We start from the raw sequence: 17467 nt of genomic DNA on the forward strand, positions 1-17467 counted from the left end.
AATATTTCTTTTGGTAGTTGCCACTTACAAATTTGCCTTATATTATTAACCCTGGGAGAAATTTAGAACTTGATATTTTCTGTCAAAATTATTTGCCATTAAGCCTACATCTCTGGAAATATTTTATGTTTTAATTTCCTGTCTTAAGAATTAAGGCTTTCTCTCTTTGGGGAGGTAAAGATATCAAGGTTTTGCTTACCACTGTGGTGGTGCAGTGGATAAAGCGTTGACCTGGAACCCTGAGGTCGCCTGTTTGAAACCCCAGGCTTGCCCAGTCAAGGCACATATGGGAGTTGATGCTTTCTGCTTCTCCCCCCTTCTCTCTCTTTCTCCTTTCTAAAATAAATTTTAAAAAATATATCAAGGTTTCATTTTAAGTAATTTTTTCATGTGGGTTATTGGGCTTCTGAACAGGTGGTGTGAGCTGATTTGTAATGCTGCTGAGTAAAGACTAAAAGTAGCAAACGATTACTGATATCCTACCTGAGAGATGTTTCTGATACCTCACAGTAGTATTTCTGTGGTATTAAATGGCCTCAGAACCTGGGTGGGGGTATGTTTTATTTCTGCCCCAGCTCAAGAGCTTTCTGGGTGTTCCTGACTTGAGTTCTGTCTCCAGTGTTGTAAAGGTTCTTTCCTTGAGAAAAGCCCAAGCCCAAAGCATTCTTGAAGTCCTGAGGATCATTCAGTATTGTGCAGAATCCCTTGGGCAGCCTCATTGCTTCCATCCGCCTTATATTCTTTTTCTGCTGGAACTTCTGACCTGCCAGAAAGAGTTCACCAAGTAAGTACAAATTACAAATCTGCAAGGAAAACAAGCAGGGGCTGTTTTAAAGCAATCTTTGTCTTCTCTAACTAATCATTCTATCATTTCCATTAAGAAACAAACATGTTTTTGGTCAATTTATTCTCTCATCCTTAGGAAAAATGAATTCTATTTTATACTTTCAGTAAGGAATACCAGGAACATGTTTATTTCTTCTGATGAGTCTATCAGCTTTATTTTACCAGACAGTTTATATTATGTTTCCTATTTCCCTATATTCATTGTTTGACTCCTGGAGGCTATAAGATAAATTTAATGCTCATTTATAGTAATGATATTAATCTAAGTACCTCACAAGGTCTTTCTAGTATGCACTCAATAAGTACTTTCTGAGTGTTGGCTATGCCAGGTACTGTTCTAGGTATCGTATATACAGACTGCAGTGGATGAGGAAGACAAGATTCTTGTTCTACTGGGGAAAGAAACTCCTAGGATTTTGGCCATTGAGTGGATGGTGATGCATTTTACTGAAAGGAAGAGTATGAAAGAAACAGGTTGAGGTGAAACGCAAAAGTTTTATTTTGGCTGAGTTAAGTTTGAACTATAGTACTTCTTTCACATCCAAGAAAAGGTATAAAAAAAATAAGAGATAAGAGCCTAAATTTTTGGAGAAAAGCCAGGAGTAAGAATAGAATTTGGATACTATCAGCATGTTGATGATATTTAAGGTCTTGTGTGGTGCTTCTTCCAGGAACACTTAGCTGTTTTGGTATAAGATTTCTTAGGCAAGTACATGAAAGGAGGGGGGAAAAAGCAAGGGAGTTGGCGATTTTTAAGGTGTAATTGACCATGGACTCTAGCTGAGAGCAAGGAGAAAGCGTGGCAGGTATAGTAGATAGTAAGCGTGAGGCAGCAGCATGGGGTGGGGCTTCCTGGAATTGAAGATGCTGTTGTGGGAATCCCAGAGCCAGTTAGCAGGATAAGAGGTCGTGGTCAGAGTAGGATGCTCTGGAGTGAAGATTTCAGACATAATGACATAATGTCTGTAATGACAAGGCCAAGAAAGTGACCATTAGGCTGGTATGGCTAAGGGGATGTTTGAGAAGATCACTGGAGGTGAAATTGGCAGAGAATCCAGGGACACAGGGATTGGAGCATCATTCCCATGGGTGTTGAAGTCTCCAAGGTAACAAGAAGCAAAGACTGAGCTTGGTGCTAAAGTCATCAATGAAGGGAGGCAGAAGGGTGGGCAGTCCCTTGACTCTGTACAGAGGATTAAATGAGATGATTTGTGAAAAATATGTAATACATTATCTGGCACTCAGGCAATGGTGGGAGGGTGGTTTTTATATTAATAAAGGAAGATTGATAGTATTTCCATACTCCTTGGGCAGCCCTCTTGACCCAGGCAGATGGACTCTCTTGATGTTTGTCTGTTATTTCTTGAAGTTATTGTATTTGTATTTACTTAAGTTTCAGTGCCCCTTCATTCAGCTTGCTTCTTTCTTACTCTTTTTCATGTAAGGAATATGATTATTAAGTAAATGATGTTCTGACAATTAAGTGATTGGTGAATTCCTCTGTTTCTAGTTATTTTGGACACTTGGAAGGCTGTGGTGCAGATCTCCACAAAGAAATTCGAGACACTTACTATCGATTTGTTCTCTTTTTGGTCAAAGCAATTAAAGGATTTAATAGCACAAATGACAGGTACTGGATAACTTTATAATTTCTAGAGAAAAAATTATTTCTGCTTTTTCTGACTTGAAGTCAGTGTTGAAAATGCAGAGAAGTACAAAGAGTGAAATGAAAATAACCCCTAATCTGGCCATCTAGAGCTAATTGCTAATGTTAACTCATTAGTATATTTTCTCCCAGATTTATTTCCTGTATGATGTGTACAGTGTTTCAAAAGGGGTTGGCCCTTGGTTTATCTAAGGATTTGTAACATTATTTTCAATTTTTAATATATTATGTACCGTTTTGAAACAACTAATAAAGCCACTCCCCAGTCTTCTCCATAGTAAGTGGTTTAGAAACCTAAATCAAATGGTTCTTCTCTACACCTAAGTTGATAACCTAAGTTGGGGCTGGCCTTCTCTTGCTATTTATTGAGAGGTGATTTTAACTACTCAGCCCTTTACCATCAAACATCCCCTATGCAGTGATTTTCAACCTTTGTTTCTCATGTACTCATAAACTAATTACTAAAGAAAAAGGGGCCCTGACCTCTTCTTCCTTAGTAACTAATTTATTTGTGCCATAAGATGAAAATGGTTGTATTTAGTCAGGGGCACTGACCTTAGTAATTAGTGTGTGTTTGTGCCATGAAAAAAAAAGGTTGAAAATCACTGCCCTATGGGATTAAGAAACCATCTTAATGGTGTCTCAGAAGGTGGAAACCTTATGCTGTGCTTTCAGAACTCTTGTTTAAGCTGTCCTTTAAAGAGGGAACCCACACCATCAATCTGGAGTTCCTTTGTGCTTTCCACTTGCAGCCAAACCAGCTTCTGACTTGCACTGGTCTGTTGTCTCTGTTGGTGATATACAGCTTTGATTTTGCCCTTTGTGCCTCTTTAGGTCCTTGCTGCCTGCCTTGTCCTGTGTTCAGACAGCCCTGCTTCATCTTTTGGATATGGGCTGGGAACCCAGTGATCTCACCTTCTTTGTTGACATTCAATTACCAGATCTCCTCATGAAAATGTCACAAGAAAATATAAGTGTGCATGACAGTGTGATCAGGTAAGAACAGTCCCACACTCGCAGTTCCTAAAGTAGAGTGTGAAATACAAGGATTATAGCATAGGGGTTCAGGGCATGGACTCTGGAGCTAGGCTTTCTGTGTAATAGCCTAACTTTGCTACATACACGCTGGATGACCTTGAGCAAGTTATTCACCCTCTCTGCCCCTCAGTTTCCTCATCGTTAGAGCTAGAGATAATAATGGCACCTACCTCACAGGATTGTTGTGAAGAATAAATGACTTCTATTTCCCAGTGTTTGGACCTGTAAGTTAGGTGGTGGTGGTTGTATTGTACACTCGGAAGATGAGGATCCTTTGCATTTTTGGAGACTCTGGGATAACTTGTTAAATTGGAGAATTCTTTTCTGTATTTTTTTGTTATATGTATATGTGGCTTTAGCCACTATAACTGCTTGTACATTATAAGGACTTAAGGTATGAGTGAAAATGGTATATGAAGGTTTTTTCTTTCCTTTTTTTTTTTTTTTTTTTTTGTATTTTTCTGAAGTTGGAAACGGGGAGGCAGTCAGACAGACTCCCGCATGTGCCCAACCGGGATCCACCCGGCATGTCCACCAGGGGGCGATGCTCTGCCCATCTGAGGCGTTTCTCTATCACAACCAGAGCCATTCTAGCAGCTGAGGCAGAGGCCATAGAGCCATCCTCAGCGCCCAGGCCAACTTTGCTCCAATGGAGCCTTGGCTGTGGGAGGGGAAGAGAGAGACAGAGAGGAAGGAGAGGGGGAGGGGTGGAGAAGCAGATGGGCGCTTCTCCTGTGTGCCCTGGCCAGGAATCGAACCTGGGACTCCTGCACGCCAGGCCGATGCTCTACCACTGAGCCAACCGGCCAGGGCCTCTTTCCACTTTTTTTTTTTTTTTTTTTTTTAATTTTTATTTTTTTCTGAAGCTGGAAACAGGGAGAGACAGTCAGACAGACTCCCGCATGCGCCCGACTGGGATCCACCCGGCACGCCCACCAGGGGCGATGCTCTGCCCACCAGGGGGCGATGCTCTGCCCCTCCGGGGGGGGGGGGGTTGCTCTGCTGCGACCAGAGCCACTCTAGCGCCTGGGGCAGAGGCCAAGGAGCCATCCCCAGCGCCCGGGCCATCTTTGCTCCAATGGAGCCTTGGCTGCGGGAGGGGAAGAGAGAGACAGAGAGGAAGGAGGGGGTGGGGGTGGAGAAGCAAATGGGCGCTTCTCCTGTGTGCCCTGGCCGGGAATCGAACCCGGGTCCCCCGCACGCCAGGCCGACGCTCTACCACTGAGCCAACCGGCCAGGGCCTCTTTCCACTTTTAATGAGTGTCTTTCCACACTGCTCAAGTTGCCCATTTACCACTCGTGGGTAGAAATGAGAAGAGAATGGAATAAGAAAAGCAAGAGGAGAGAATTAGGATGAAATAAATGAATGAGTTAACACTGGAATAGTTTTCACTCCGCAGAGATATTTTGAGGAAAGGAGGTAGAATTAAAGCTGTGTCTGCTTACCAAGCCTCAGCCATTGCTTACTGCCAGAGGGTGCTCTTGGCTGAGAGCAGGACACAGCACGGGGCATCACACAATGGCTTTTCACCTGTCAGTCCGCTCATTGTTTCAAGCTTCTCTGCACTTATATGATAGATAGAGTCAGTCCTTGGGGTGGGACCAGATCCTTGCTCTCCCAGCCCCTGATAGCACCTAGCCCAGAGCTAAGATTGAGCAGGCCTAAAGTCAGTTTGTCAGAACACACAAATGAACAAATGTGTGTTTGTTGGTCATTTATTTTGTGTTTGCTGTCCAGCAAGTCATTTTGTATTTAAAATTCTGGTTGCTAAAACTGACTGTAAACCGCCTGACCAGGCGGTGGTGCAGTGGATAGAGCATTGGACTGGGATGCAGAGGACCCAGGTTCAAGACCCTGAGGTCGCTAGCTTGAGTGCGGGCTCATCTGGTTTGAGGAAAAGCCCACCAGCTTGAACCCAAGGTCGCTGGCTCCAGCAAGGGGTTACTCGGTCTGCTGAAGGTCTGTGGTCAAGGCACATATGAGAAAGCAATCAATGAACAACTAAGGTGTTGCAACGCGCAATGAAAAACTAATGATTGATGCTTCTCATCTCTCTCCGTTCCTGTCTTTCCCTGTCTATCCCTCTCTCTGAACAAAAAAATAAATAAATAAAGTGAATAAATTAAAAAAAAAAAACTGACTATAAACCGAAATAATAGAAATTTATAATTTTGCATCTAAGGAGCCCATGGATTATCTATATGAGACTCTATTTGAAATGAGGAAACTGAGGGGCGGGCCTGAGTGTTGTGTCAAGGTCTTGGCAGCAGCTATAGGAGAGTCAAAGTCCCAGGTCTCCTGATTCCCTTCTCAGGCTGATACCACTAAGGTATGCTGAGCATGACCAAATCAGACATTTTTAAAAATCACTTTATTTGGCTCCAGTGCCTGGCACATAGTAGGTTCACCACAAAAGGCTATGAAGTAAAATCATGCTGTGTAGGTACAACCTTTTAAGTTCTAGTTCCTCACCCAATGTCTTTTGCCCAGGAAAGGGCACCTCCCTTTTTACTGGTATATATTTACCAAACTACCAGAAAATCCTGGGAGTTTTCAAAGCAAATTGACCTCTTCCCCTCAGAATTTTCTAAATACCTCATAAGTTTTAGACCCATAGGACACAGTCTACTAACCAGCACTTCCCTGGATTGTTGGGAGAGGCATGCTTTTCTCTCTTTGTGTCCTTCTTTCAGCCAATGGAGTGAAGAAGATGAGCTTGCTGATGCCAAGCAGAATTCAGAATGGATGGATGAGTGTCAGGATGGCATGTTTGAGGCCTGGTATGAAAAAATAGCCCAGGAAGACCCAGAGAAGCAGAGGAAAGTAAGACATTTCACCTAGAGTAATCTAAAGGGTTTGCTAGGCGTTCGGAGAGGAGAGGCGGCCAGGGGAGCGCCAGCAGGCTGTCTCCTGAGAGGGCGCAGGGGCAGACGTACCTTAGTGAGTCCGCTGTCACTGAATATGGTCTTTAGCCCGAGGGGCCTCAAGTACGGACTTGACCACACTCAGGGAGTGGCTTCCTCCTATAAAACTAGACTCATAGAAAATTGGTTCAGTAGGTGCCAATTTATTAATTTACAGTGAGAAGTAGAATTGCTGAATGCCCTGGCCTCTCCTGTAGGTAAGCACCATGGGAAGCCATGTTTCAATCAGAAGGTTGCCTGGTGAGCATGGAAGCAGCCATTTGTACATGGACCCAGAGTTTTGTGATTCTGAGGTGTAAGGCACTAGGCTCAGATAGCCTGCATGTCCATCTCTCCACATTAGATGTTTATCTGTCACCACCACATCAAGCCAAGCATCTGCTGCCTCAGATCCATTAATTTCCCTCGTATTGCATGCCTACTATGTGCCAGTTACTTTGCTCATATAGCATTTCCATGGTGTTTGGATGGAGCATGCCAACTTGGCCTTTGCAATGTTTCTCTGGTATATGTTAATACCTTACTGGGAACCATTCTGTGTGACTTGGCATGTTTGTTCAGATCTACTACTATATGGTGACTTAATGATTCATCTCCCTTATTTCCAAGCTATAAAGATAAACTGTGGCCCCCAGGTACTATCCAGTAAAACACTTTGTTTGTTCATGAAACAGTGCCCTTACTGTTTCTTTTTAAGTGCCAGTAAACAATGCTTCTTTTGCAGTGTTTTCTATAACTATGAATACTACTCTTGTCCAGCCACGTACCCAAGCCAGATATCTGAGTGTCATTCCTGACCCTTCCCCATATCAGTCTGCCTCCTTAATACTCCCTTTCAGGGACCACCCTCTAACTTCCTTCTGCCTCCTGTAGAACTTGTTATTATCTGGCATGCCCTCCACCCAGCTATACCTGTTTGTCCTTCAGGTCACAATTGAGGAATTAAAAAACCTAACACCTATTGATGTCCCTCTTCTGTGTTCTCTAGGCCGCCTGAATATGCCTATCAAAGCCCTTATTATACTGTATGGTGTCATCTCTTTGCTTGAGGGAATTCCTGACTAGACACTAGACTCCTTCATGTCCTAATCCTACCACCTGGTACAATGCCTGTGATATCTTAAGTACCTGTGAAAGGATGGGTTAATTAATGAATAGTGGCCATATCAGAAAGTCTGTGGTAATTATGTTTATTTCACCTTACAGATGCACATGTTTATTGCTCGCTACTGTGACCTGTTAAATGTGGACATCTCTTGTGATGGGTGTGACGAGATTGCCCCCTGGCATCGCTACCGGTGCCTGCAGTGCAGTGACATGGATCTCTGCAAAACTTGCTTCCTAGGTAAATTTCATAGTCTGAGTATGCCATACCCCAAAGTAATCATCGTTTCTATTTTCTGTGATCTTGTCCTTTTTTAGACTGTCACTGTACTAAATGAAAATACTGCCTGTGTTATTCTTTGACTTGTTGGCAAATTTGAGCTTATCTCCCTAGCTGAATCATAAATTTCCGAGCTGTTACCTGACCTGCTTTCATGTTCTAACGTGCTGTATGTAGGCATTTGATAGATACTCATGACCAATGAATGGACTTTCAGTTAAGTTTCTAAGAAATTAGTTTTCCCTTTGAATCATGCATTGTTTAGAAGTAGTAAGATACACACACATAGGCAAAACAAACTTCAAAAATTCTTGAAACTCTTCCTTGACCAGGGCGATGGCGCAATGGATAGAGCATCAGCTTGGGACACTAAGGACCTCGGTTCAAAACCCAAAGTCACCATCTTGAGCACAGGGTCACTGGCTTGAGCATGAGATCATAGACATGACCCCATGGTTGCTGGCTTGAGCAAGGGGTCACTGGTTTGGCTGGAGGCCCCCAGTCAAGGCACATATGAGAAAGCAATCAGTGAACAACTAAAGTGCCACAACTATTGCTTCTCATCGCTCTTCCTATCTGTCTCTCCCTGTATCTCTTGCTCTAAAAAAAAAAATCTTGATACTCTTGACTTAAAGGTGCTGAGGTCCCTGGCCAGTTGGCTTAGTGGTAGAGCATCGGCCTGGCGTGCAGGAGTCTGGGTTCGATTCCCATCCAGGGCACACAGGAGAAGCGCCCATCTGCTTCTCTACCCCTCCCCCCTCCTTCCTCTCTGTCTCTCTCTTCCCCTCCTGCAGCCGAGGCTCTATTGGAGCAAAGTTGGACCGGGCGCTGAGGTTGGCTCTATGGCCTCTGCCTCAAGCGCTAGAATGGCTCTGGTTGCAGTAGAGCAACGCCCCAGATGGGCAGAGCATCGCCCCTTGGTGGGCGTGCCAGGTGGATCCCGGTCGGGCGCATGCGGGAGTCTGTCTGACTGCCTCCCCGTTTCCAGCTTCAGAAAAATACAAAAAAAAAAAAATGTGCTGAGGTAAAGCAGATTGACAGTATTGAGCAGTTGAGTGCTCTTTGTATATGTGGCCTGGTCGTAAAGATGCAGCCCTTTCCCTAGAAGCAATAATAATCATAGCAAGAGACTGGGCAGGTCTGTCTTAGAGTGTGCATACTGAGTGTGCATACAGATGAGCAATACAGATTATTCAGGAAGAGTTTAGAAGTAGAAATATTACTGGACAGGCTGGTAGCATGTGGGTTCTTGACTTTGTCCAGAATTTTGAGAGTAAGTTTATTAAAGTTGGGGACAGTGAAACAAGGAAGGGTCTAGAACAGAAAAAGCAACAGGAGAGCCTAGGAGGGACTGCTTTGGCTCTCTAGAAACCTATGAGAAAGAAAGGAGCCTACACTGGGGAGTCAGAGAAAAGGAGGCCTTGGAGACAGGTTCAGGGGGTTGGCCCAGGATGAGCTGCCGCTGCTCATTGCTACCCTAATTGCAATTCTCAGTGAAGACCCTTAAAGTTTAGGAGATGCACATCTGTGGGGGAAGATAAGAGGGAAGGGGAAAAGAAAAGGTGCTGGCATGCTGGATCCTTTGTTTTGAGGGGTTTTTTTTTTTTTTTTTTGGTTTTTTTACTGAGACAGAGAGAGGGATAGACAGGAACAGACAGACAGGAACGGAGAGATGAGAAGCATCAATCATTAGTTTTTCGTTGCGCATTGCGACACCTTAGTTGTTCATTGATTGCTTTCTCATATGTGCCTTGACCGTGGGGCTACAGCAGAGCCAGTGATCCCTTGCTCGAGCCAGCGACCTTGGGCTCAAGCTGGTGAGCTTTTGCTCAAATCAGATGAGCCTGCGCTCAAGCTCAGGGTCTCGAACCTGGTACTTCCGCATCCCAGTCCGAGGCTCTATCCACTGCGCCACCGCCTGATCAGGCTTTAACAGATTTTTTTTTTTTTTTTTTTTTTTTTAGTCAGAGAGATGGATAGATAGGGACAGACAGACAGGAACGGAGAGAGATGAGAAGCATCAATCATTAGTTTTTCATTGCAGCCCCTTAGTTGTTCATTGATTGCTTTCTCATATGTGCTTTGACCGCAGACCTTCAGCAGACCGAGTGACCCCTTGCTCGAGCCAGCAACTTTGGGTTCAAGCTGGTGAGCTTTGCTCAAACCAGATGAGCCCGCGCTCAAGCTGGCGACCTTGGGGTCTCGAACCTGGGTCCTCCACATTCCAGTCCAACACTCTATCAACTGTGCCACGGCCTGGTCAGGCTGTTTTGAGGGTTTTTAAAGACTGCGAGTTTAGGAGGGATTTCAATAGAATATTCACCAGCTTTTCCATGTAATTTTTTTTTTTTTAAGTGAGAGGTGGGGAAGCAGAAAGACTCCTGCATGCACCCTGGCTGGGACCCACCTGAGAAGCCCACTAGCGGGGGATGCTTTTCCCCTTGGGGTCCACTGCTCTTGCTTGGCAGCTGAGCTGAGCTATTTTAGCACCTGAGGGGAGGCCATGGAGCCTTCCTCAGCGCCTGGAGCTCGAACCATTTGAGCCATCGAACCTGGGACTGGCATATGCCAGGCTGACGCTGTACTGCTGAGCCAGCCGGCTAGGGCCCTCATCAGCTTTTCCACGTGTGTCCTTTCAGGGTTGTGGTCTTTACTGATTGGTTAGCCCTAGGTCAGGGAGTCATTAGTCTTTGTAGATGGTCCTGGTGTTGCCCACGTAGGCCTGGAGCTAAACTACAACTGAGACCTACATGTTATTTCAAGGGAAGTGGCCTTCAGTGTTTGGCTGTAAATTGCTTGGCCAATTTGTTCAACTATTTGTTTCAGTTTCCTCATTCTACTTGCCAAGGAATTATCTTCTTACTATCCTGCCTCAGTAGCAGTCACTGCTGCAGGGAAGGCTTGTGGAGGAGGTAGGGTGTGCATTGATTTTCGAAGAAGTTAGAACTGAGTGATGTGAAAGAAACATGGAGAGTGCATCCCCATCCAGAGCAGAGCAAGCCCAGGACCAGAGGAGTGAGCACCTGTAGTATATTTACATAGACATGCTCAAGTGTCCAGCTGAGTGAAGTATTGAGACAGGTGGGAATCAGACTGTGGGACCCTGAGATACTAGGCTAAGGCATTGGAATGAGTTTGTAGACAGCGGGAAAGGTTTTTCAGGCGGGGGGTTAACATGATCAGAGCTATGCTGGAGGGAGTTTGGTTCTGTCCACATAAAAGTTTCTCTTAGAAGTCATAGTAGTCATAAGGCAATTAGGGCCTGGACTAGGTTTGTGACAATGGGAAGAGAAGTAGGTCAGATGTGAGGAGCAGTGAGCAGAGTCTATGACAGTGTTTGGAGACCCACTGGACTCAGAGGAAGAAGGAAACCAGAGCAGTCAGTCTCTTTTGTGATTGCATTCTTTCTCACTCACTGGGTCTGGGGTTATGAAGTCTGTTTTCACCTCTAATTCTGGAATGAAAATGAAAGAGCAAAAACCTGATCACCCCTCAATACTTAGTTCCAGGAATACACAGTAGATGCTTAATATTTGTCAGAGGAGGGGTCATGGGAGATAGCTCCCAAATTGGTAAGTGGACTTGTTTCTGCCAAATGCTGGTCATAATAGAAACTGGTAATCTATTTGACCAGTCTCTGTGTTGCACTGGAAAAGGGGGTCAGTCCACAATACCATTGGTAAGAAGTTCTGTGCTGAGAATATTGTTCACATATGCTCGGGGCTACTGGGCAGAATGCCCTGGTCTCCAGAAGATGCCTGTGGCTCCCGATGTCTCAGCAGTGAATTGGGAACAGCCGTGCTTCTGGGGTTGCTTTAGGTTTGGAAGCAACCCTCCTAAGAACACTTTGCCCAATCCACCTCATACTGATATTTGTTTCCTCCAGGTGGGGTGAAGCCTGAGGGCCACGGAGATGACCATGAAATGGTCAACATGGAGTTTACCTGTGACCACTGCCAGGGCTTGATCATAGGCCGGAGAATGAATTGCAATGTGTGCGATGACTTTGATCTTTGCTATGGATGCTATGCAACAAAGAAATATTCCTTTGGGTATGTCTCAGATGACCTCTAACCCTGCTTTCTTTGGCTATTTCTTTGGTATTTTCTAATAATAAAAAAAGTTTTATTATAAAAAATTTCAAACACACCCACAAGTAAAGAAACTAGTACAGTGAATCCCATAATACCCATTACCTAGACTCAGCAAATAAGACTTTGTTATGTGTGCTTAGCTTATTCCTTCCTTTTTTTTTTTTTTTTTAAAGTATTTTCTAGCAAATTACAGACCTTAAATCATTGCTTTTCTACTTACTTCATATCCATCTCTAGAAATTATGGGCTTTTTTCAGATTACCAAAATGCTACATAGCTATACCCTGCAAAATGTCTCAATAAGGAATTCTTATGTCTTCTGGTTTTCATAGACAGTCTTCCGGGAGTTGTGAAATCCTGAAATGATTGTACAGTGTTTGTGTTTGTTCATTTTTCTGGGTGAGGGCCCCTACTTATCTTTAAATTTTCAATACTCGTAGCCTTAGAGGTAGTGAATACTCTCTGTGACCGTGCAGTGTTCCCCTGAGGCCCTATTCTCTGGGAGCCTCACAAAGATGTGGGCCTTAAACTTGTCTTGCCTTTGCAGCCATTTGCCTACCCACAGTATCACGGCCCACCCAATGGTAACCATCCGGATCAGCGACCGGCAGAGGCTTATCCAGCCCTACATCCACAACTATGCCTGGCTGCTCTTTGCTGCCCTGGCTCTCTACAGTGCCCACCTGGCCAGCTCAGAGGAAGTGGATGGTGAAAAGCTAGACCCCCAGGCCCGCAGCAGTGCCATTACCCTGCGGAGCCGGTGCATGCAGCTTGTAGGGGACTGTCTCATGAAGGCTCACCAGGGAAAAGGTAATTGTTCCTCATGCATGGAAACCAAAGCATCTGCTAATGAAGGAAAAGCCCCAGCCGGAGTGAAACACTGCTCTGTTCAGAGGTTACAAAATCCAGTCATCCACACCATGTGCTCACCCTGCTATGGAACTTGATTTAAAATTCCCGGATGCATTTAAGAGAAATGTTGGCATTAAAGTAGCATTTAGGCCTGACCTGTGGTGGCGCAGTGGATAAAACGTCAACCTGGAAATGCTGAGGTTGCCGGTTCGAAACCCTGGGCTTGCCTGGTCAAGGCACATATGGGAGTTGATGCTTCCAGCTCCTCCCCCCTTCTCTCTCTCTCTGTCTCTCTCTCTCCCTCTCTCTGTCCTCTCTAAAAATGAATAAATAAATAAATAAATAAAAAAAAGTAGCATTTAGTTTCTCTAAAATCGGTCCACATAGATGTAAAATAAATTAATAATGATACTTACCTGGCAGGGGAGATACCATGATCACGAAGGTGGTTTTCCCAGGGCGAGGTTTATCCATTGCACTCCGGATGTGCTGACCCCTGCGATTTCCCCAAATGTGGGAAACTCGACTGCATTATTTGTGGTAGTGGGGGACTGCATTCACGCTCTCCCCTTAAAAAAGAAAATTAATTAATTAATTAATAATGAAAACTCTTGATGTCTGTGGATGAAGTATTTAGTATAAATATTTGAATGTATCAGACTTAACTTTGCCAAAGGAGTTCAGCCCTTTATTTTAAACTTGGATTCTACACACAAATGTGTTCTAGATGAGATCTATTTATAACTGAAATAGTTTGACTAATAAAATGTCTAGATGATTTTGACTTGACTTAGGGGTGCTAAGGAGAAAATATCATGAATGTTAAAATTTTGAGACAATTAAATTCCTTTCAGAATAATGTAAACCCCATTCTAGTAAACATTAAGGAAACCAGACCTATCAAAGGTCACAAGAGGTCAAGTATCAGTGCTTCAGAGCTATTTTCTATCTATTTACCAGTAGGAATTTAGAACTGCAGTTGTGTGGGGCTACTAAAAAATGTTAATGTTTATAATTTTCTATGCTTTTTTTTTCTTCCAAGTGAGAGGAAGGGAGATAGAGAGACAGACTCCCCACATGCTCCCCGACTAGGATCCACCTGGCAACCCCTGTGTGGGGCCAATGCTCTGCCCATCTGGGGACACTCACAACTGAGCTATTTTTAGCACCTGAGGCAGAGACTCCACAGACCCATCCTCAGCTCCCAGGGCCCACATGATCGATTGAACCAGAACCAATCAAGCCACAGCTGCAGGAGCAGAAGAGAGAGCAAGAGAGGAGGGGGAGCAGGAGAGGTGGAGAAGCAGATGGTCGCTTCTCCTGTATGCTGTGTGACTGGGAGTTGAACCCGGGACATCCACATGCAGGCCGACGCTCTACCACTGAGCAAACTGGCCAGGGTATGAGTTTCTAAAGAGGTGATTCTATTTTATCTTTTGTCTTCTGTTATTAATAAAATATAGGTAGCCCTCGCTATCCAAACTTCTGGTGTCTGAAATCAGGAGCAGAATAGATTTGGATAGCCAGGGAGGTTTGTACTGAGGACTCCTTGGCTTGGTTTGTAGAGAATTCAGTCATTTATTTCCATAAAGTAGCAAAGTGATATGGCATTTACAGGAAATCACCCTTCTTAAAAACTTGTAACCATTCTCTTATTTGCTTCCCATGCAGCTCTTAAAGCTATAGCTCTTCTTGGTGTATTGCCGGATGGTAACTCGACTCCAGGAAATCAGATCCCCCCAGTCACTGTGCCCTCCCGCACCTCAGAGGAGCAGCTAGAGAAGGAAGCTCTCCAGGTTGTGGAGGAACTGACAGGTGCAGGCCCTTTTGTGCACTGCAAGGTAAATAATAATTCTTGACTGCGCAGACTCACAGGTTGAACTCAGAGAGCCACTGACATGAGGGAGCAGAGCAAAGAGGTTAAGGGCCCAGACTTGACCCAGATTACCTGGGCTCAGATCTCTCCTCTGTCAGACCTTGGGCATATTACTATAGCCTCTTTGCTTTAGTTTTCTCATCTGTAAAATGGGTGATAGTAATACGTATTCCATAGGGTTGTCGTGAGGATTTGCATACTTATACACATTGAGTTAATGTATGTAAAGTACTTAAAACAGTGCTCAGGTAATTCCATATCAGTGCTAACTACTGTTAACCTGCCTCCTTGTAGTTTTTTGTAAGGGTTGAACAAGATTATGCACCTAAAGAGATGAGCTCCTGGCCCATGGTGAATACCACATATGTGAAGCTATTTTTATATTCAGCCAGCAAATAGGGGGCACCAAGTGGTTACTGTTACCAGGTAGACACAGTTGTTTTCATATACTTGTAGAAATAGAACAAAAAGCCTTTCTGGATCCAGGTGTCACCTGCGTCAGTGACATTAAAGATTGTTTTGTGAGAGAGCCCAGCATACAGCTTCTGTGATTCTACCTCCAAAGCAGCGCTGATGCTGCCAGGGCCCCTAACATGTCATGTTAACTAGTTCAGGATCACCCACTAGCCCACCCACTCTTTGGTTATAGCTCATTTGAAACCCATTGTCATTTAAAGGAAGACAAAAGCAGAGAGAGCTAGCAAAAATTTGAAAATTCTATTGGCTTCTTTCAGCCAGAGAGCCAGCACAAGAAAGGTGACATAATCTTCAAGCCTATCTCTCAGGTGTCAACATTTTTGACCCCAAAATCCCTTCTCCAGGCAGATTTTAACCACCACAGATTATGGTGGGGCAGAGAAAACATTATCAGCAGAGACAGGATAAATCACTAGTGCTCCCTGGGAATAATTATATCTTCTCCTGAGCTCCCAGCATCATATATGCTACCCATGAGCACTGTGCTCTTCATTTATTTACTTGTCATTTATATCAGAATGGATTTGGTGAATATTTTTATTCAATGGATTAAAATCTATTACTTTTCATTATTTATTTTGATGCTAAAATTATCCCTTATTTGGTCAGCTGTCTTTTGTGTCCTTTTGATGTTTCCATTAGTCTTTGAGCACTTCCTTAATTTTTGAGACAGAATATGTTTCAGGCTTATCTTAGGCTTCCCCTGCCTAGAGACTAGCATCAACTGTTTTCCAAGGAGTTCCCAGGGCATTCTTTTTTCCTGGGGTGTCCCTACCCTTTGGGTCCCCTTCCCATCAGCATCTGGGTATACCCAGGGTATCTATCCCCTGCTCAGTCTCTTTTTTTTATTATTAAATTTTTAAATTTATTATGTTAACATGGATTCAAGTATCCCACTCAATATAACACCCGCCCAACAACATGGCCCCCATTAGATCCCCTTTGCCCCTCTACTTCTGACCCCCTCCCCCCTTCACTCTGAGATTTGCTGTCCTGTTATTTGTACCTATGTGTTATGTATATATAATTTCAGTAATCCCTTTACATTCTCTGATCCCATCCCCTCATGCCCCCTCCCTCTGACAGCTGTCCTTCTGCTCCCTGTGACCCTGCCTCTTCCTCTATTCCGTTCCTCAGTTCACCATGTTCATTAGATTCTACATATATGTGTGGTCATATGATACTTGTCTTTCTCTGCCTGGCTTATTTCACTTAGCATAATAAACTCCAGGTCCATCCATGCCATCACAAAAGGTAAGATTTCCTTCTTTTTCATGGCCACATAGTATTCCATCGTGTATATGTACCACAGCTTTTTTATCCAGTTGTCCACTGATGGACACTTGGGCTGTTTCCAGATCTTGGCTATTGTGAACAATGCTGCCATAAACATGGAGGTGCATTTCTTCTTTTGAATCAGTGTTTTGGGATTCTTAGGATATATTCCTAAAAGTGGGATTGCTGGGTCAAAAGGCAGTTCCATTTTTAATTTTTTGAGGAAACACCAGACTGTTTTCCACAGTGGCTGCACCAGTCTGCATTGCCACCAGCAGTGCAGGAGAGTTCCCTTTTCTCCACATCTTCACCAGCACTTGTTGTGTGTTGATTTTTCAATAAGAGCCATTCTGACAGGTGTGACGTAGTATCTCATTGCGGTTTTAATTTACATTTCTCTGATGATTATTGATGTTGAACATTTTTTGATATGCCTCCTGGCCATCTGTATGTCCTCTTTGGAGAAGTTCTATTCAGGTCCTTTGCCCATTTTTTAATCAAATTGAATTTTTTAATTGAATTTACCTTCCTAGTGTTGAGTTTTAGAAGTTCTTAATAAATTTTGGTTATTAACCTCTTAACAGATGTATTAACAAATATGTTCTCCCATTTTGTGGGTTGTCTTTTTATTTTGTTAATGGTATTTTTTGCTGTGCAAAAGCTTTTTAGTTTGATATAGTCCTCTTTGTTTATTCTGTCCTTTATTTCACATGCCAGTGGAGCTGTATTGGTAAAAATATTGCTACGAGAGATATCAGAGAGTTTACTGCCTATGTTTTCTTCCACAATTTTTATGGTTTCACGGCTTACATTTAAGTCTTTTATCCACTTCGAGTTTATTTTTCTGTGAATGGTGTAAGTTGGTGGTCTAGTTTTATTTTTTTGCATGTACCTGTCCAATTTTCCCAACACCATTTATTTTTATTTTTATTTTATTTTTTTAAGTTTTGTGGGCTTTTTTTTTAATTTTTAAAATTAATTTTAGGCCTGACCTGTGGTGGCGCAGTGGATAAAGCGTCAACCTGGAAACACTG

The 17467-nt window shown here is 43.6% G+C and overlaps 1 protein-coding gene and 1 non-coding gene across 3 annotated transcripts in view; both read left to right on the plus strand.

Annotated features, from left to right (window-relative positions):
* ZZEF1 (zinc finger ZZ-type and EF-hand domain containing 1) overlaps positions 1-17467 on the plus strand; it is a 130135-nt gene that overhangs the window by 79961 nt on the left and 32707 nt on the right. For both annotated transcript variants that reach the window (XM_066363407.1, XM_066363408.1), the window contains exons 30-37: positions 620-784; positions 2357-2476; positions 3347-3508; positions 6245-6374; positions 7682-7820; positions 11746-11911; positions 12501-12763; positions 14477-14646. In XM_066363407.1, the coding sequence (XP_066219504.1) occupies positions 620-784; positions 2357-2476; positions 3347-3508; positions 6245-6374; positions 7682-7820; positions 11746-11911; positions 12501-12763; positions 14477-14646 (1315 nt within the window). The remainder of the gene's footprint in view (positions 1-619; positions 785-2356; positions 2477-3346; positions 3509-6244; positions 6375-7681; positions 7821-11745; positions 11912-12500; positions 12764-14476; positions 14647-17467) is intronic.
* LOC136396224 (U1 spliceosomal RNA) lies at positions 13214-13377 on the plus strand. Its single transcript, XR_010749618.1, has one exon. It is a non-coding gene; the product is annotated as a U1 spliceosomal RNA (small nuclear RNA).

The sequence above is a fragment of the Saccopteryx leptura genome, chromosome 2 (assembly GCF_036850995.1).
Source record: "Saccopteryx leptura isolate mSacLep1 chromosome 2, mSacLep1_pri_phased_curated, whole genome shotgun sequence".
In the NCBI taxonomy this organism is placed as follows: Eukaryota; Metazoa; Chordata; class Mammalia; order Chiroptera; family Emballonuridae; genus Saccopteryx; species Saccopteryx leptura.